Below are 14,040 nucleotides of genomic sequence, written 5' to 3' on the forward strand. Positions count from 1 at the left end.
CAATTTATTTGAAAGGCAGACAGAAAGATTGAGAGAGAGCTGGAGAGAGATCTTTCATTTGCTGATTTACTCATCAAATGCTTGCAGCAGCCAGGATTGGCCAGGCCAACGTAGTATCTCAGAGCTCAATCCAGGTCTCCTATGTGGTGGCAGTGACCCAAGTCCTTGAGCCATCATCTGCTGCCTCCCAGGGTGTGGATTAGCACGAAACTGGATCAGAGGCCAGGTAACTGGGACTTGGACCCAGGTGCTCTGAGGTGGGATGTGGGTGTCTCAACAGGCCAGCTAGTGCTGTGCCACATGCCCATCCCCCCAGCTGACTCTTAAGATAAGCAATCTTGGTTCTTGGATGCTTGAATATTGAATATTTTACTTCTCAACTAACCTGAACCTGACGAATTTAGATTATTTTGACAATGACCATCTTTGATGAAAAGGAGTCACATGGCCAGGCAATGAACTTATCTAGTTCATTCTAGATTTGGTTAAAAGCAAGATGAAACAAAACAAATTTCTAGAGATATCCTGATGTTGTAATGATTCAGTCTGCAGTCCTTGCTCTACCACTTACTCTCCATCTGGCTTCTGCAGTGGGAACTTCTGAGCCATGCCAAGAGCCTGAACTAGCAAACATGATTCAGCTATTGTCAGGATATGTTGGGGGCTGGAAAGGTTAAACGTGCATTTTTAAATACAGAGGGGCCCTGTCATTCGTAAGGACAGTTCCCTGAGGCTTCCTTAGTTCCCTGATGCTGACACCTTGATGCATCTTTATGTAATTTACACCTGAATCACGTGTTTTGTGAAAAGGGTGTGTTTCCTGTGCATAGCCTTATTTAGTGGCTTTTTGTCTACAATGATCCATAGTTACAATTCTATTCTTAAAGATTAAGAGTACAAGTCAACCAAGCCAAACTGAGCAAAGATGCTGGGCTTGAACTGCTGCTAGCCCCTCTTCTCTAGTGGGTCTCAGGTGAAAAAAAAAAACCAACTACGTTCACGGGTGGTCACACTCCGGGCTAAGTCTGGATCTGAAGGGCCAGCGTCATATTGTGACGTTTGTGATGTCTACATAGTTAAGCCTTTATTCAATATTTTTGTGACTGATTTGTGTAATTAATGTTTGTTATGCTTACAGGTGTGTTTCAATCAAGTGATATGTTTTGGAACAGATGTTGTTTTCTTAGAAGCTTTTCATAATTGTTGAATCTTGATGGTTATGAATTTTAGATCAGATAGTTTGCAGAAAATATTTATGCTACTTGTCATGACAATTGCATGCCTTTTGAAAGTGTGTTACCATCTTTTGGGTATATTTATAGCATGATGATGTCCTTTATATACAGAGAGATAAATTGTGATGTTGTTTTCCACTCCTTCCTCCAACCCTGCTACCAGCCTTCTAGCCTTGCTTAATTAATGGCTTGATATGAAATAATAGTATAATGATCTTATGTAAGTTTTGGAAATGCTGCTTTTTTATTAGAGCATTTATAGGACATACCTTAATAATGGGATAAATGTTATATGAGACTGCAAATGAATATAATGTGAACTATCTGTTATGATTTTTAAATTATTATGAGTTTCCTTATTGAGTACTGTTCCATGCCAATTAAATATGTATCCATCTTATTTGAAGATAAATCTCTCATTTTTCAAAGATAAGGAAGGCATGGAACCAGTAATATTTTATATGAATTAATAATACCACAGGCTACATAAATTATGACACTCAAACATTTTTCGTTCAGTGTATTACAAACCTTAAATTGCCTTTTAAATGAGTCTAAAATATCCTTGTGTCAAAATGCATAAAATATGTACAAATTAGTTATTTTAATGATGTTGCCTATATGTTATCAGAAAAATTATGATATTTATAATTCTCCACTGTTATTGGACTTCTTCATGATTGAACTTGTTTTGGGAATCACAGACTTAAACTCTTATAAACTAGAATGTAAAATTTATGTCATTTGACTGTAAAAGCATGTTGACAATCTTTTTCTCCATCTAGGTACCATTTACATTTATACCATTTGCAGAAAACTGATGGTCATAGGCCAGTCTTCCAAGGTATGAAATGTACTGGCAACATATTTCTCCTTCTATTTCCTGCTATTTCTTTCTTTCTTTTATTTTGAAGATCGATTGATTAATTATTTGAAAGGTAGAGTTATAGAGAGAGAGAAGGAGAGACATAGGAAGAGACAGAGAGAGAAAGAGAGCTTCCATTCGCTAGTTCACTCCCTAGGTGGCCGCAACTGCCAGGGCTGAGCCAGGCTGAAGCCAGGAGCTGGGAGCTTCCTCTGGGTCTCCCTTTTGGGTGGCCAGGTACTTGTGCCATCTTCTGATGCTTTTCCTGGGCTGTTAGCAGGAAGCTGAGACATTTCCCAGCACCCATATGGGATGCTGGTGTCATAGGCAGTGGCTTTATCCAATACACCACAGCACGGGCCCCTTCCTGCTTTGTCTTAAGACTTGAGTTACATTGCATGTTGAATTTATTTTTTTTTTAACTTTTATTTAATGAACATAAATTTCCAAAGTACAGCTTATGGATTACAGTTGCTTCCCCCCCCCACCATAATTTCCCTCCCACCCGAAACCCTCCCCTCTTCCACTCCCTCTCCCCTTCCATTCATATCAAGATCCATTTTCAATTCTCTTTATATACAGAAGATCAATTCAGCATATATTAAGTAAAGATTTCAACAGTTTGCACCCACACAGAAACACAAAGGGCAAAATACTGTTTGAGTACTAGTTATAGCATTAAATCACAATGTTCAACACATTAAGGACAGAGATCCTACATGAGGAGTAAGTGCACAGTGACTCCTGTTGTTGACTTAACAAATTGACACTCTTTTTTATGGTGTCAGTAATCACCCTAGGCTCTTGTCATGAGTTGCCAAGGCTATGGAGGCCTTTTGAGTTCACTGACTCTGATCTTATTTAGACAAGGTCATAGTCAAAGTGGAAGTTCTCTCGTCCCTTCAGAGAAAGGTATCTCCTTCTTTGATGACCTGTTCTTTCCACTGGGATCTCGCTTGCAGAGATCTTTCATATAGGTTTTTTTTTTTTTTTTTTTTGCCAGTGTCTTGGCTTTCCATGCCTGAAATACTCTCATGTTGAATTTTAAATAAAGAGTATTTAGTGAATTATATGATAAAAATTAGTGACTATATATAATATAGTTTTATTGTTCTTAGCTTACTTTCATAGTGATCATATGTAAAAATGTAGACAACAAAATGTTAATGAAAAGGAAGGGAATTCCTAAAATTGATAGTTATTGTCTGGTGTCTTCCTGTCTGTCAGACAGTCATACTTGGCATATTTCAATACTTAATATCTCCCTGGGCACTCAGTTTTTAGGTTACCCAGTTTACCCAGGACAGCCCTGGTTCCTGCCTGTTGTCCTGGAGTCATTATTAATAGTGTCATCCTCCGAAGTGTCCTGGTTTGGATGAGAAACTACAGTTACCCCACTTATGTTATTAAATACTTGGACTTTTACTTCTAGTTCACATGCTGGCTGGGTGAATGAATACTAAACTCTAACCAGGCATGAGCCGAGGGCAAGGAGATTTTATTTTATAGTAAAAGTCTCGCTTACCAGTATTCCCTACTCTGTTTTAGCTTGAAGAAGTTGCTGACATTTCTATTAACTTCCCTACAATGTAGGTAGCATTTTTGTCTGCAGGAGACATATTTATTTCCAGTGTTCATTTTCTAGTCATTGGAATGTAGACCAAGAAGGGTGAATATACTCCCGTTGAGACCCTACTTGAGTATTGCTGGCATCTGAAACATTCCTATTTTATTGTTCTTTGTGGCATGTGAAACCTTACCCTGAATATTCTAACATTCAGAGGAGATACTTTTTTTTATTCTTATTTCCTCAAAACATAGACAAGTATCTTAAAAATTGACAACACTTAAAAAATAAAAACAAAAGTAAAGATCTAAGGGTCTTCAGAAAGTTTGAAGAAAATGCCATTCTGAAAAAAACAACATGGATTTCAATTTTTTTTTGTACCAAAATAATCTTATCTTTTTTTAAAGAGAATATTTATTTATTTATTATTTATTGGAAAGTCAGAGAGAGAGAGAGAGAGAGAGGTCCCAAAAAGGCTGCTGCAATGGCCGAGGCTGGGCCAGGCTGAAGCCAGGATCCAACAGCTGCTTCTGGGTCTTCCATGTAGGTGCAGGGGCCCAAGCACGGGGGCCATCTGCTGCTGCTTTCCCAGGCACACTAGCAGGGAGCTGGATCGGAAGTGCAGCAGCCAAGACTTGAACTGGTGCCCATATGGGATGCCAGCACTGCAGGCAGCAGCTGTACCCGCTATACCACAGCCCCAGCCCCTAATCTGATCTTTAATTTAATCATTCCATGAACTTTTTGAAAACATTTTCATGTTTGCATGCTCAATGGATAGCCTTAATTGTGCATTCTCTTCAGTTTTGTTCCCCATTAAAAAGTTTTATTACTGACAGTGACTCGAACAAGGTCTGTGCCAGTTTTTTTGAGTGTAAATTAAATTGAGACTGCCCCATGTATAATACATTTGGCCTACAGACAATTCCAACAATTCTACAGTCAGTTCCAGATGATTTCCCTAAAACAATTTGCATACTCTTGTTGCACTTGCTGTAACAACAAATGCTTCACAGAGCCATCACAGTTTGGTCTGCTGCACTGTCTGCCTGCCAGAGCTTGGAAGGGCAGAGGCATCTGTGCCAGCATTTGGCTGTTAGTGTGTGTACTTGTTATGAGAAAAGTGCAATTTCATGTGATAATCGTCTTAATTTATCTTGTTTATAACCCATGTAGGGCATTTCCTCTGCTCCTCACATAACTGGAGTTCATCTCTGACAAAACATTAGGTGAAAGAGGATAGCTCTGCGGTCCCAGTCTTGTGGGATGGGAGTGGAGGGCGTGTGAGCATCTGAAGATCAGGATGTCTTCAGGGAAACAGTGAAGTTGCCCTGTGTCTTTAGGGACAGAGATTTCCGCAATCTGATCTCCCTGCTTTCCTTAAGCTTTTGTGGATGACTTGTCTCAGCACTAACTTAGGTGTTCCCAGTCTGGGGAAGGGCCCCTGATCAGTCTCGCCCTTCATTCTATCTTCAGGAATACTCCGTCATGTCAAAAGTGTCAACCCCCTCCCACACAGCTCCTCCATTTGAGTAGGTAAACAGAAATAGGATAGGTCACAACAGGATTCACTTCAGTCTACAAACATGCATTATTCTGATGGCGCTGAGAAGCCATCCAGTGTGACTCTGGCTCCGGCCCTAGTACACCTCTAACCAGATGTGTGACCTTCAGCAAATTCAGTTTTCCTAGCTTCAGTTTCCTTTTCTATAAGATGGGGAGGAGGAGGCAGAGTGTGACAACATCTTTCTCAAAGCTGGAGGACACATGAAAATGCTTAGAAGCATAGCTCATAGATGGTAGACATTCATTCCACTAACGTAGCTGCTGCCGCTGCTGCTGACAATGGTGGTGATGAGTGTGCCTCCCTCATAAGACTGTGGTGAGTTATTATGTATGCAAAGCCCTTCGCACAGTTCCCAGCACACAGTGGAGACTTGATTGCTATAACAAAGGGTAGCCATATGGCTAAATCCCGTACAAATGGAGGTTTGCATCCTCTGGAGGGGTACCAGGAACAGTCTGAGGATCCCAGATCTACTCCTTCTGCTATCACATACTGGAACTTAAATCACTACAGAGTGCAGGTTTCTCAATCCCAGGAGGACATACACATAAGTGGGACCTCCAAAGGCTCATTTCTATTAGATGAACCCATCTAATCCATCTAAAGTCTCAGCTTTCAATCAACCTGCCAGCTGTAGGCTTGAGAATTTATGGGTGAAAGTTACAAATTTCTTTGAAATGTACTGTATTGAACAAACTGAAGGAATGTCATCCTGATCTTCAGATGCCAATTGTATAACCACCTGTCACCCCATAGTTCTTGCACCCCTCACACACCCTGCACTCCCATCCCACAAGACTAGGAACATAGAGCTATCTTCTTTCACCCATTATTTTGTCAGAATAATCTGTAGTGACTTCTGTGGCATTTAAAACTGTAGTAAAGTAGCTAGTAAACATTAAAGAACACAGTAGAATTTATTCTTTCTAAGAAATTTAGTTTATGTCTAATATTTATGTAAAACTGAAATAGTTTTGCAAATTATGCTTCATGAAAAGTTATTGTTTAGTTATTCTGTTATTGCTCAATTATTCCACAACCATTACATAAACATTAAATCCCACCTTTAAAATTTCTCGTCAGTTTCCTAGGATGATAGAAGCTGATCTAAATGAAGCTGCAGTGCCATCATGTGGCTGAGCTGATTAATTGAATGTGTTTTTCCTGCTACAGGCCTGAAACATGCTCGTGCTGAGCCCATATTTTGGTTATGGATATAATTTGGGTTTTCCAAGTTGTTCTTTTTTTTTCCTATATAGAGAATAGACCTTCTGTATTCCATAAACTTTTATTCATTAACATAAACAATGATTTCTAGCTACCAGGGCAAGAAAAAACGCTACAAATTGAGTCATTTTTTTTGGGAAATAGCATTTCATCTTCAACTTGAATGATGGTTTTTCAGAACCCTAAGTGGTTTCTGGCATACTTCTCCCCTTTGCCAAGGATGCTGTGTATGCTGGGAAGACAGATGCATTTGGGAGTTCAGAGCCTTGAATTTCCGCCCCAGCACCGCTGCTTAGAAGGAGTTTAGCCTTTTGGAGGTCAGGTTAGGTTAATTTTAAGATCCATTTTGGCACAAAAATCTGTGACTTCCTTTAATTCTAACTCTATGGCCACAGTCACATAGAATGTGATTAATTGTTAACTAAAGCTGTTTTTGTCCTAAAATGTGAAATTTCTAATGTCATAATTCCTGGGGGATTTTTAGAAAGATGTGAATTTTAAATTTGAGGAATTTATACATGGCTTAACCCCATGGTCCCCAAACCACAATAATACAAATGCAAACATCCAAAATAGGGGCTGTTAGGGACCAGGAGATGTGAGGATGTGAGAAAAACTCAACAGTGATTTATGGCTGTCAATCTCACATCACTTCAGCGTGGCAAGATTAAAGGACAGCAGTGATGGGGACAACAGCCGAAACAGTGACAAAACCATCTCAGGCTGACTTAGTAGAAGTGTTGTGTCCAGAACGAGGATCAAAGGGTTTTTACCGTCTTGTGACTTGGTCATACCTAAATGGACATTGGCAGCCTGGAGCAAAGCCACAACAGCCAGCCTGGTTAGAGCAGGGCAGGTTTGTGAGGTGCAGGAGGGTTGGGGGGTGTATATCCTGATAGAGCGGAGAGCTGGGGAAGAAGGCAGGCTGCAGAGCTGTCTTCACATTCTCGGAAGGCTGAATTTGAAAATGAGTTTTTTATTGTCTTGTGATGTTCCAAAAAGCACAATTAGGACCAATGCATGTGGGGAATATTATGGTGGGCGTTAAGTTCTGGAAGTACATATTTTTCACGTTTACAGTTGTCTTCTGCAGCTACATGGTATGCTTCTTATTACTGGAGGTACTTTTGGGGTGGGAACTTGTAGTGTATCCAGTGGTGGTGCTGGTGATGCTGATGGGAATAAAATTTAAGTTGACTTCCAGCCCTGTGATTCTATGATTGCCTGAAATATTTTCATACTAAGTACCATGAACTGAAACTTTAAAATGAAAGTCAGTAAGTCAGCCAATAAATATTTATTGCAAGTCTACTGCATGTCAGACAGTGCCTTTCCTAAGTTAATTGAAATTCTACACTCCAGTGGATAGCAAGTCATTTGCAATTATGTGTCCCACCCTGATCTATTTTCTTTTTCTTTTCTTTTTTTTTTTTTTTTTTTTGGACAGGCAGAGTGGATAGTGAGAGAGAGAGAGACAGAGAGAAAGGTCTTTCTTTTGCCATTGGTTCACCCTCCAATGGCTGCCACGGCTGGTGCACTGCGGCCGGCGCACCGCACTGATCCGATGGCAGGAGCCAGGTGCTTCTCCTGGTCTCCCATGGGGTGCAGGGCCCAAGCACTTGGGCCATCCTCCACTGCACTCCCTGGCCACAGCAGAGATCTGGCCTGGAAGAGGGGCAACCGGGACAGAATCCGGTGCCCCGACTGGGACTAGAACCCAGTGTGCTGGTGCCGCTAGGTGGAGGATTAGCCTCGGCGCCGGCCCTGATCTATTTTCAAAAGTCCATTTTTTTCTGGAATCAAAATTGACTAGATAGTAGAGAGTCCTGATTTTTTAGGCTTCTTTCTTTAGATTTCCACTGAGCTACCTGCACATGTGTTGTACGTCCTGTCTGTGAAGGCTTCAAATAAGGTAATGCAGTATGAACGTTTCCAATGTTTTACTTATTTTTACCATGAGATACCACACAATGTGGTAGATTTGATTAATGCACATGAAGCTCCTGGACCTTTTTGATGATTTGCCTTTAAAAAGGCATAAAAGATGGGTCTGACTACTGTGGACATATTTTTCCTGAACAATTTCCTTAATTATTAAAGGTCTAATTTGTTATCAGAAGAGGAACTTCATTCTTTTGTTCAAATTTATTATCATTGCTTGAGACTATGGGATACCTATTAGCTTTTCTGTGGCTGGTTCTGCTAATTTCAGAGTTGTCTATCAAATTTATTTCATATCATTTGGGAGTATCTGCCATGGAGCTGGTTATATTCTTGGTGCTGGTGATATAAGACCAAATAATGCACTATTATTCTTTTCAAAGTGGTCACAGTCTAGTTTTAGAAACACATGTGAGCATGTTAATGCCATTGGGTGTGACATATGATATAGGTGGAGTGTTTCTAACCTAAAAATCTTAAATCTGAATTGCTCCAAAATCTGAATTTTTTGAGCTCTGACATGACACCACAAATGGAAAATTCTGCATCTGACCTCATGACAGGCTAAAGCCAAAACATAGGCATACTAAAAATATTATATTAAATGACCTGCAGGCCATGTGCATAAGGTATATGTGAAATATAAATGAATTTCATGTTCAATTTTGGGTCTCACCAATAAGATATCTCATAATATATATGCAAATATCACAAAATTTAAAAAAAAAACCACCCAAATCTAAAACACTTCTGGTTCTGAGTATCTGATGGATACTCCACCTGTATGTATGTGTACCAAAGTCTATGTGGATATACACATCCACACATCACACAGTTACAGCAGACACGGACACGAGGCAATGGTCACTTCTCTAGGGATGCTAGGAAAGTGATCTTCCACAGCTCGAAGTCTTCTCTCCCTGTTCTTCCAGCTGCTTCTGCTTCTCCATGCCGCCTCCTCTTCCTTCCTTGTCATCACCAGAGTAACACATACTATGTGCTTGCCACGTGCTAGTCAGTATTCTAAACATTTCACATGTATTAACTCATCTGATTCTCAAACAGTCCTTTAAGATAGTTACTGTGACCCATTTTGCAAATGAAGAATCTGAGGCATGTGGAGTTTAAGTAAATCGTCCGAAGTAACATTGCTGGCAGGGGTACATGGTGCTTTAACTTTGTCATACAGGGCAGGTGAAGGAAGGAGCATGCCAGGTAAAGATTGCAGAGTGAGCAGGGACATACATTTTGGGCGTCTAATATGTTTTGTAGAATGGAAAAGCCTGTTGGACCAGCTTAGTGTATGGTTCAAGGCCAAGGGTAATGGGGAAGGAAAGCTGTGGACTAGGTCATGAAGGGGTTTTATATGCCCCAGTAAAGGGCTTTTACTTTGTTACATGGGCCATAGGGGGCCACTGAAATGTTTTAAGTGTAAGAATGACATGATACAATATACATTTTAGAAAAATAATTCTTGTGGGTGTGACAAGGATTAATGAGACGTACAAGAAGAAGGGAGATGGTAAGACTAAAGAAAAGGTGACAAGTGAGTAAGTCTTGTAAGTAGTTCAGGGAGACATGCGAGGGCCTCCTTGATGAAGGCTGAGGTATCCATGGGTGGAATTTTGCATTTGAGGTTCTTAGATACCTAGCTCTCAGACTCTTATTTTTATCCCAGTAACATTTCTTACAGTAATATGTACAGCATAGACCAGATTTCCTCTTCTAGTAAATCAGATGAAGAGCAAAACTAAGACACTTCAGAACGTTTATGGAAAACGCATATTATGAAAAAATTATGATGGACTTCAAAATATTTTTGCACCAAACTAATCTTTTAATTCCATTTTCCCATAAAGTTTTTAGGGTACTATTGTATGACTCAATAATCATTTGAGCTTTTGGAATATTTTTGAACAAGGATAAAGATGGTAATGTTAACTGCAGAACTCGTGGGTCTTCTAGTAAATCAGATGAAGAGCAAAACTAAGACACTTCAGAACGTTTATGGAAAACGCATATTATGAAAAAATTATGATGGACTTCAAAATATTTTTGCACCAAACTAATCTTTTAATTCCATTTTCCCATAAAGTTTTTAGGGTACTATTGTATGACTCAATAATCATTTGAGCTTTTGGAATATTTTTGAACAAGGATAAAGATGGTAATGTTAACTGCAGGACTCGTGGGGTAAGGTAGTGTATCCCAGTACAAGGCTTGTCAGAAGCCGGCGCCGCAGCTCACTCTAGGCTAATCCTCCGCCTTGCGGCTCCGGCACACCGGGTTCTAGGTCCAGTCGGGGCACCGGATTCTGTCCCGGTTGCCCCTCTTCCAGGCCAGCTCTCTGCTGTGGCCCAGGAAGGCAGTGGAGGATGGCCCAAGTCCTTGGGCCCTGCACCCCATGGGAGACCAGGAGAAGCACCTGGCTCCTGCCATCGGATCAGCGTGGTGCGCTGGCCGTGGTGGCCATTGGAGGGTGAACCAACGGCAAAGGAAGACCTTTCTCTTTGTCTCTCTCTCTCACTGTCCACTCTGCCTGTCAAAAAATAAAATAAAAATAAAGGCTTGTCAGAAGCATATCAATAAGGACTTGTGAGGTGAGCTAGAATAACACAAGAGGTTCTTAGGTAGGGTTCCTGCAGACACACCAGTTAATAGATGTAGTCCTTTACCACCATTTTGTTTCAAATTGCAGCTTGTGAAGTATTACACTGGTGACAGGCACCACGGAGTGCTCACAGCCCACCAAGTACCACCCTAGCATGTTGTGTTCACTGTCTCTTTCTTCATAAGGCACTGCTGTGGAAAAAATGCCCATTTTACAGATGGGAAAATTGAGATCTGGAGAGGTAAAAATGATATACCTATTTGATGATAAAATAGGGACTGAAATCTGGGTTTGTTTGATTCCAGTCTTGGACTATTTCTACTAAGGAACACAGGCCCTAGATTATAAGTAAGTCTTCATTTTCCCTACCTCCTGGATCACAACGATACAACTAGTAACAACTTTGTTACATTGTTAAAGGTAGCTCTTGGACCACCCTCGACATTGGCTAGATGGTATTGAAAATGAGCTGAGTCACACTGGGTTCTAGTCCCGGTTGGGGCGCCGAATTCTGTCCCGGTTGCCCCTCTTCCAGGCCAGCTCTCTGCTATGGCCAGGGAGTGCAGTGGAGGATGGCCCAGGTGCTTGGGCCCTGCACCCCATGGGAGACCAGGAGAAGCACCTGGCTCCTGGCTTCGGATCAGCGCGGTGCGCTGGCTGCAGTGCGCCAGCCGTGGCGGCCATTGGAGGGTGAACCAACGGCAAAAGAAAGACCTTTCTCTCTGTCTCTCTCTCTCACTATCCACTCTGCCTGTCAAAAAAAAAAAAAAAAAAAAAAAAAAAAAAAAAAAAAAGCTGAGTTCAGGGGGTGCCTTTAGGAGCTAAGAATGAAGGTATTCTAAAATGACTCATTTGAGATTTTGAGTTCTCTAAATCATTCTTCTACTTTTTTAAATGCTTGGCTTTTTCTTGACTCATTGTTTATGATATTTTTGGTTTAAATACTCAGCAACTTGTATTCACAACTTAGAATCTGATGTTAAATTAGTCATGATTAGCTTACCATGAACCTAAACTCCCTGTGCCGCTTGTGCCTCAGGCCTTGGAATACCTGCTGTGGGCCAGTGTGTGCATGGAGTCCTCAGTGCCGCTGCTGTCCATCAGGTACCTGACGTGGAGAACTACTCTTTACACTGCTGTTTGCCAGTGCTACTATGACTGCCAAGCTGGCATGAATGGAGAGGTGTGTTCCTTTTTAATTCTGAGGGTCCAGCATTTGAAATACACGTTATTCTGCCTTTTCTTCCTTAGATGCCCACAAGGAATGCAAAAACAAAAACAACCAAGGAATTGAAGCAAAGACAAAGCTGAAGTCTTTGATTTTATAATCTGCTTGGCTTTTTGTTCTATTGATCTCTTGCTCTACTTTCCACAGTCTCCTTTATTCTCTATTAGCTTTCACTTTCTTTGTTCTTTTTCTGAATAAGGTTTTTTGTTGCTTTTCTTTTCATGTGTGAACCACCTTCCTTCCTTGTTTGTTCTGTATTTCATATACCAACTATTGAACATTCATCTTGCCTTTTCTCTGCCTCTAGCCACTGTGTAATTACATTCTGTTTCTTGTTTTTCCTTTGGATATATATTTGAAAAATTACAAAATCCCCGCTGTGTAAATGTTAAAAGGTGCTCTCTCTATAGTGCCTGCTAACTGGCTTGAGTAGCAGATGGGGCCTTGGTGACACTTAGAAATAGGCACTTTCCCTTTGGGCCATTACATTCTTGCACCAGGTTTGGTAAGTGCAGTAGGAGTTGGATTTGAGCCATCACTCAACCTCTTAGCTAGAGGCCTTGTGTAGGACATAGCCTTCACCGCTATACAAACACCTGCTCCTGTCCTGTTCAAGCCACACATAAATCATCTGGCTAGTCATGGATTCCTTTACATTTAGTTTTCCTACCTGAACTAATTCTGACTTACTGGATGGTAATGGCTCAAAGGCAGAGAAATACCCTAATTCAGTCTTCCTTGGGATGATTTTGTGGCCCAGAAAGCAGCCTAGAAGCTACTCACCATCTATGAATAGTTAACTATAGTGTATTAATGGTGGCGTATTTTGTTCTATCGTTAATAAAATTACCAGGGAATGGGATGTTTGTATGGTTTTGACCATCTGATTCCAATTAAGATTATTCCTTATTGGAAATGTTAATCCTTCATCTGTGTTAATATTATGGTTGTTCTGGGAACAGCTTCATTAAAATTAGAAATTATGAATAAAATACTTCAAAGAAATGGCAAAATAAATGACATAAACATTATTATTGAACTTTTAATAACTTTGAACTCTTGTTGTTATCTCTAAATAAATATAATGACAGTGATATTAAATAAGCAAGCCTACCTTCTTCCTTTTTTCCCTTCCCCAGATATTTCTTAAATATTTCCTCTGTCCTGGTATTTGAGAAGCAAAAATGAGTAAGACCCTTTACAGATCTTACAATTTAGTGGACAATGTGGACAATTGGATAGATAATACAGCAAGTTATGGTATGGAGGTTAGGATTCAACAAGAGCACTGAGGCTGGTTGTGTGTGTGTGTGTTCATGTATGTGTGTGCCTATGTGCAGTTGGTGCCAGAGAAGTGATGGTGTATATGAAACTACTGTGTGACTCATATTTCTGCTTCCCTCACCCTTTTGGTTCATAATTCATGAAGTCAGCCTTTGTGATAGTTTAATCACTTTAGATCTATGGAGTTGAGTGGTGCTTATAGGAAATGATAGATTGGATAGCTACTACGTTGTGAGAAGTCAACATCAGCCTACGGTTTAATTTACAGATTAAACCAAATGTCTGGGGGAAACAAAACATATTGTCTTTATACATTTTTAATCACTCTATTCTAACTTATTATGAAATAAATTTATTTTAATTGCATTTAGGCATTTGCTCGGCGTGCTTTAGGCAAAATTGAAGAGTTGAGGCAACTGGAAGTAATGAGTTCCTCACAATCACAGGAAGAATCCAGAAGATATTACAGAGAGGCCGCAATAAAGGTATAAAAATTTCATGACCTAAAAGAGGTT

At 40.3% G+C, this 14,040-nt stretch overlaps 1 protein-coding gene across 17 annotated transcripts in view; it reads left to right on the forward strand.

The window, feature by feature from the left end:
* The window catches only part of CFAP54 (cilia and flagella associated protein 54), a 372,233-nt gene that overhangs the window by 19,832 nt on the left and 338,361 nt on the right, over positions 1 to 14,040 (forward strand). For all 17 annotated transcript variants that reach the window (XR_011380202.1, XR_007919544.2, XR_007919541.2 and 14 more), the window contains exons 5-7: positions 2,021 to 2,079; positions 12,053 to 12,196; positions 13,897 to 14,010. Coding sequence is in view for 11 of the 17 variants with exons in the window: in XM_051845787.2 (XP_051701747.2) it covers positions 2,021 to 2,079; positions 12,053 to 12,196; positions 13,897 to 14,010 (317 nt within the window). In the remaining 6 variants the exon portion in view is untranslated. The remainder of the gene's footprint in view (positions 1 to 2,020; positions 2,080 to 12,052; positions 12,197 to 13,896; positions 14,011 to 14,040) is intronic.

Source organism: Oryctolagus cuniculus, chromosome 11, assembly GCF_964237555.1.
Source record: "Oryctolagus cuniculus chromosome 11, mOryCun1.1, whole genome shotgun sequence".
Lineage (NCBI taxonomy): Eukaryota > Metazoa > Chordata > Mammalia > Lagomorpha > Leporidae > Oryctolagus > Oryctolagus cuniculus.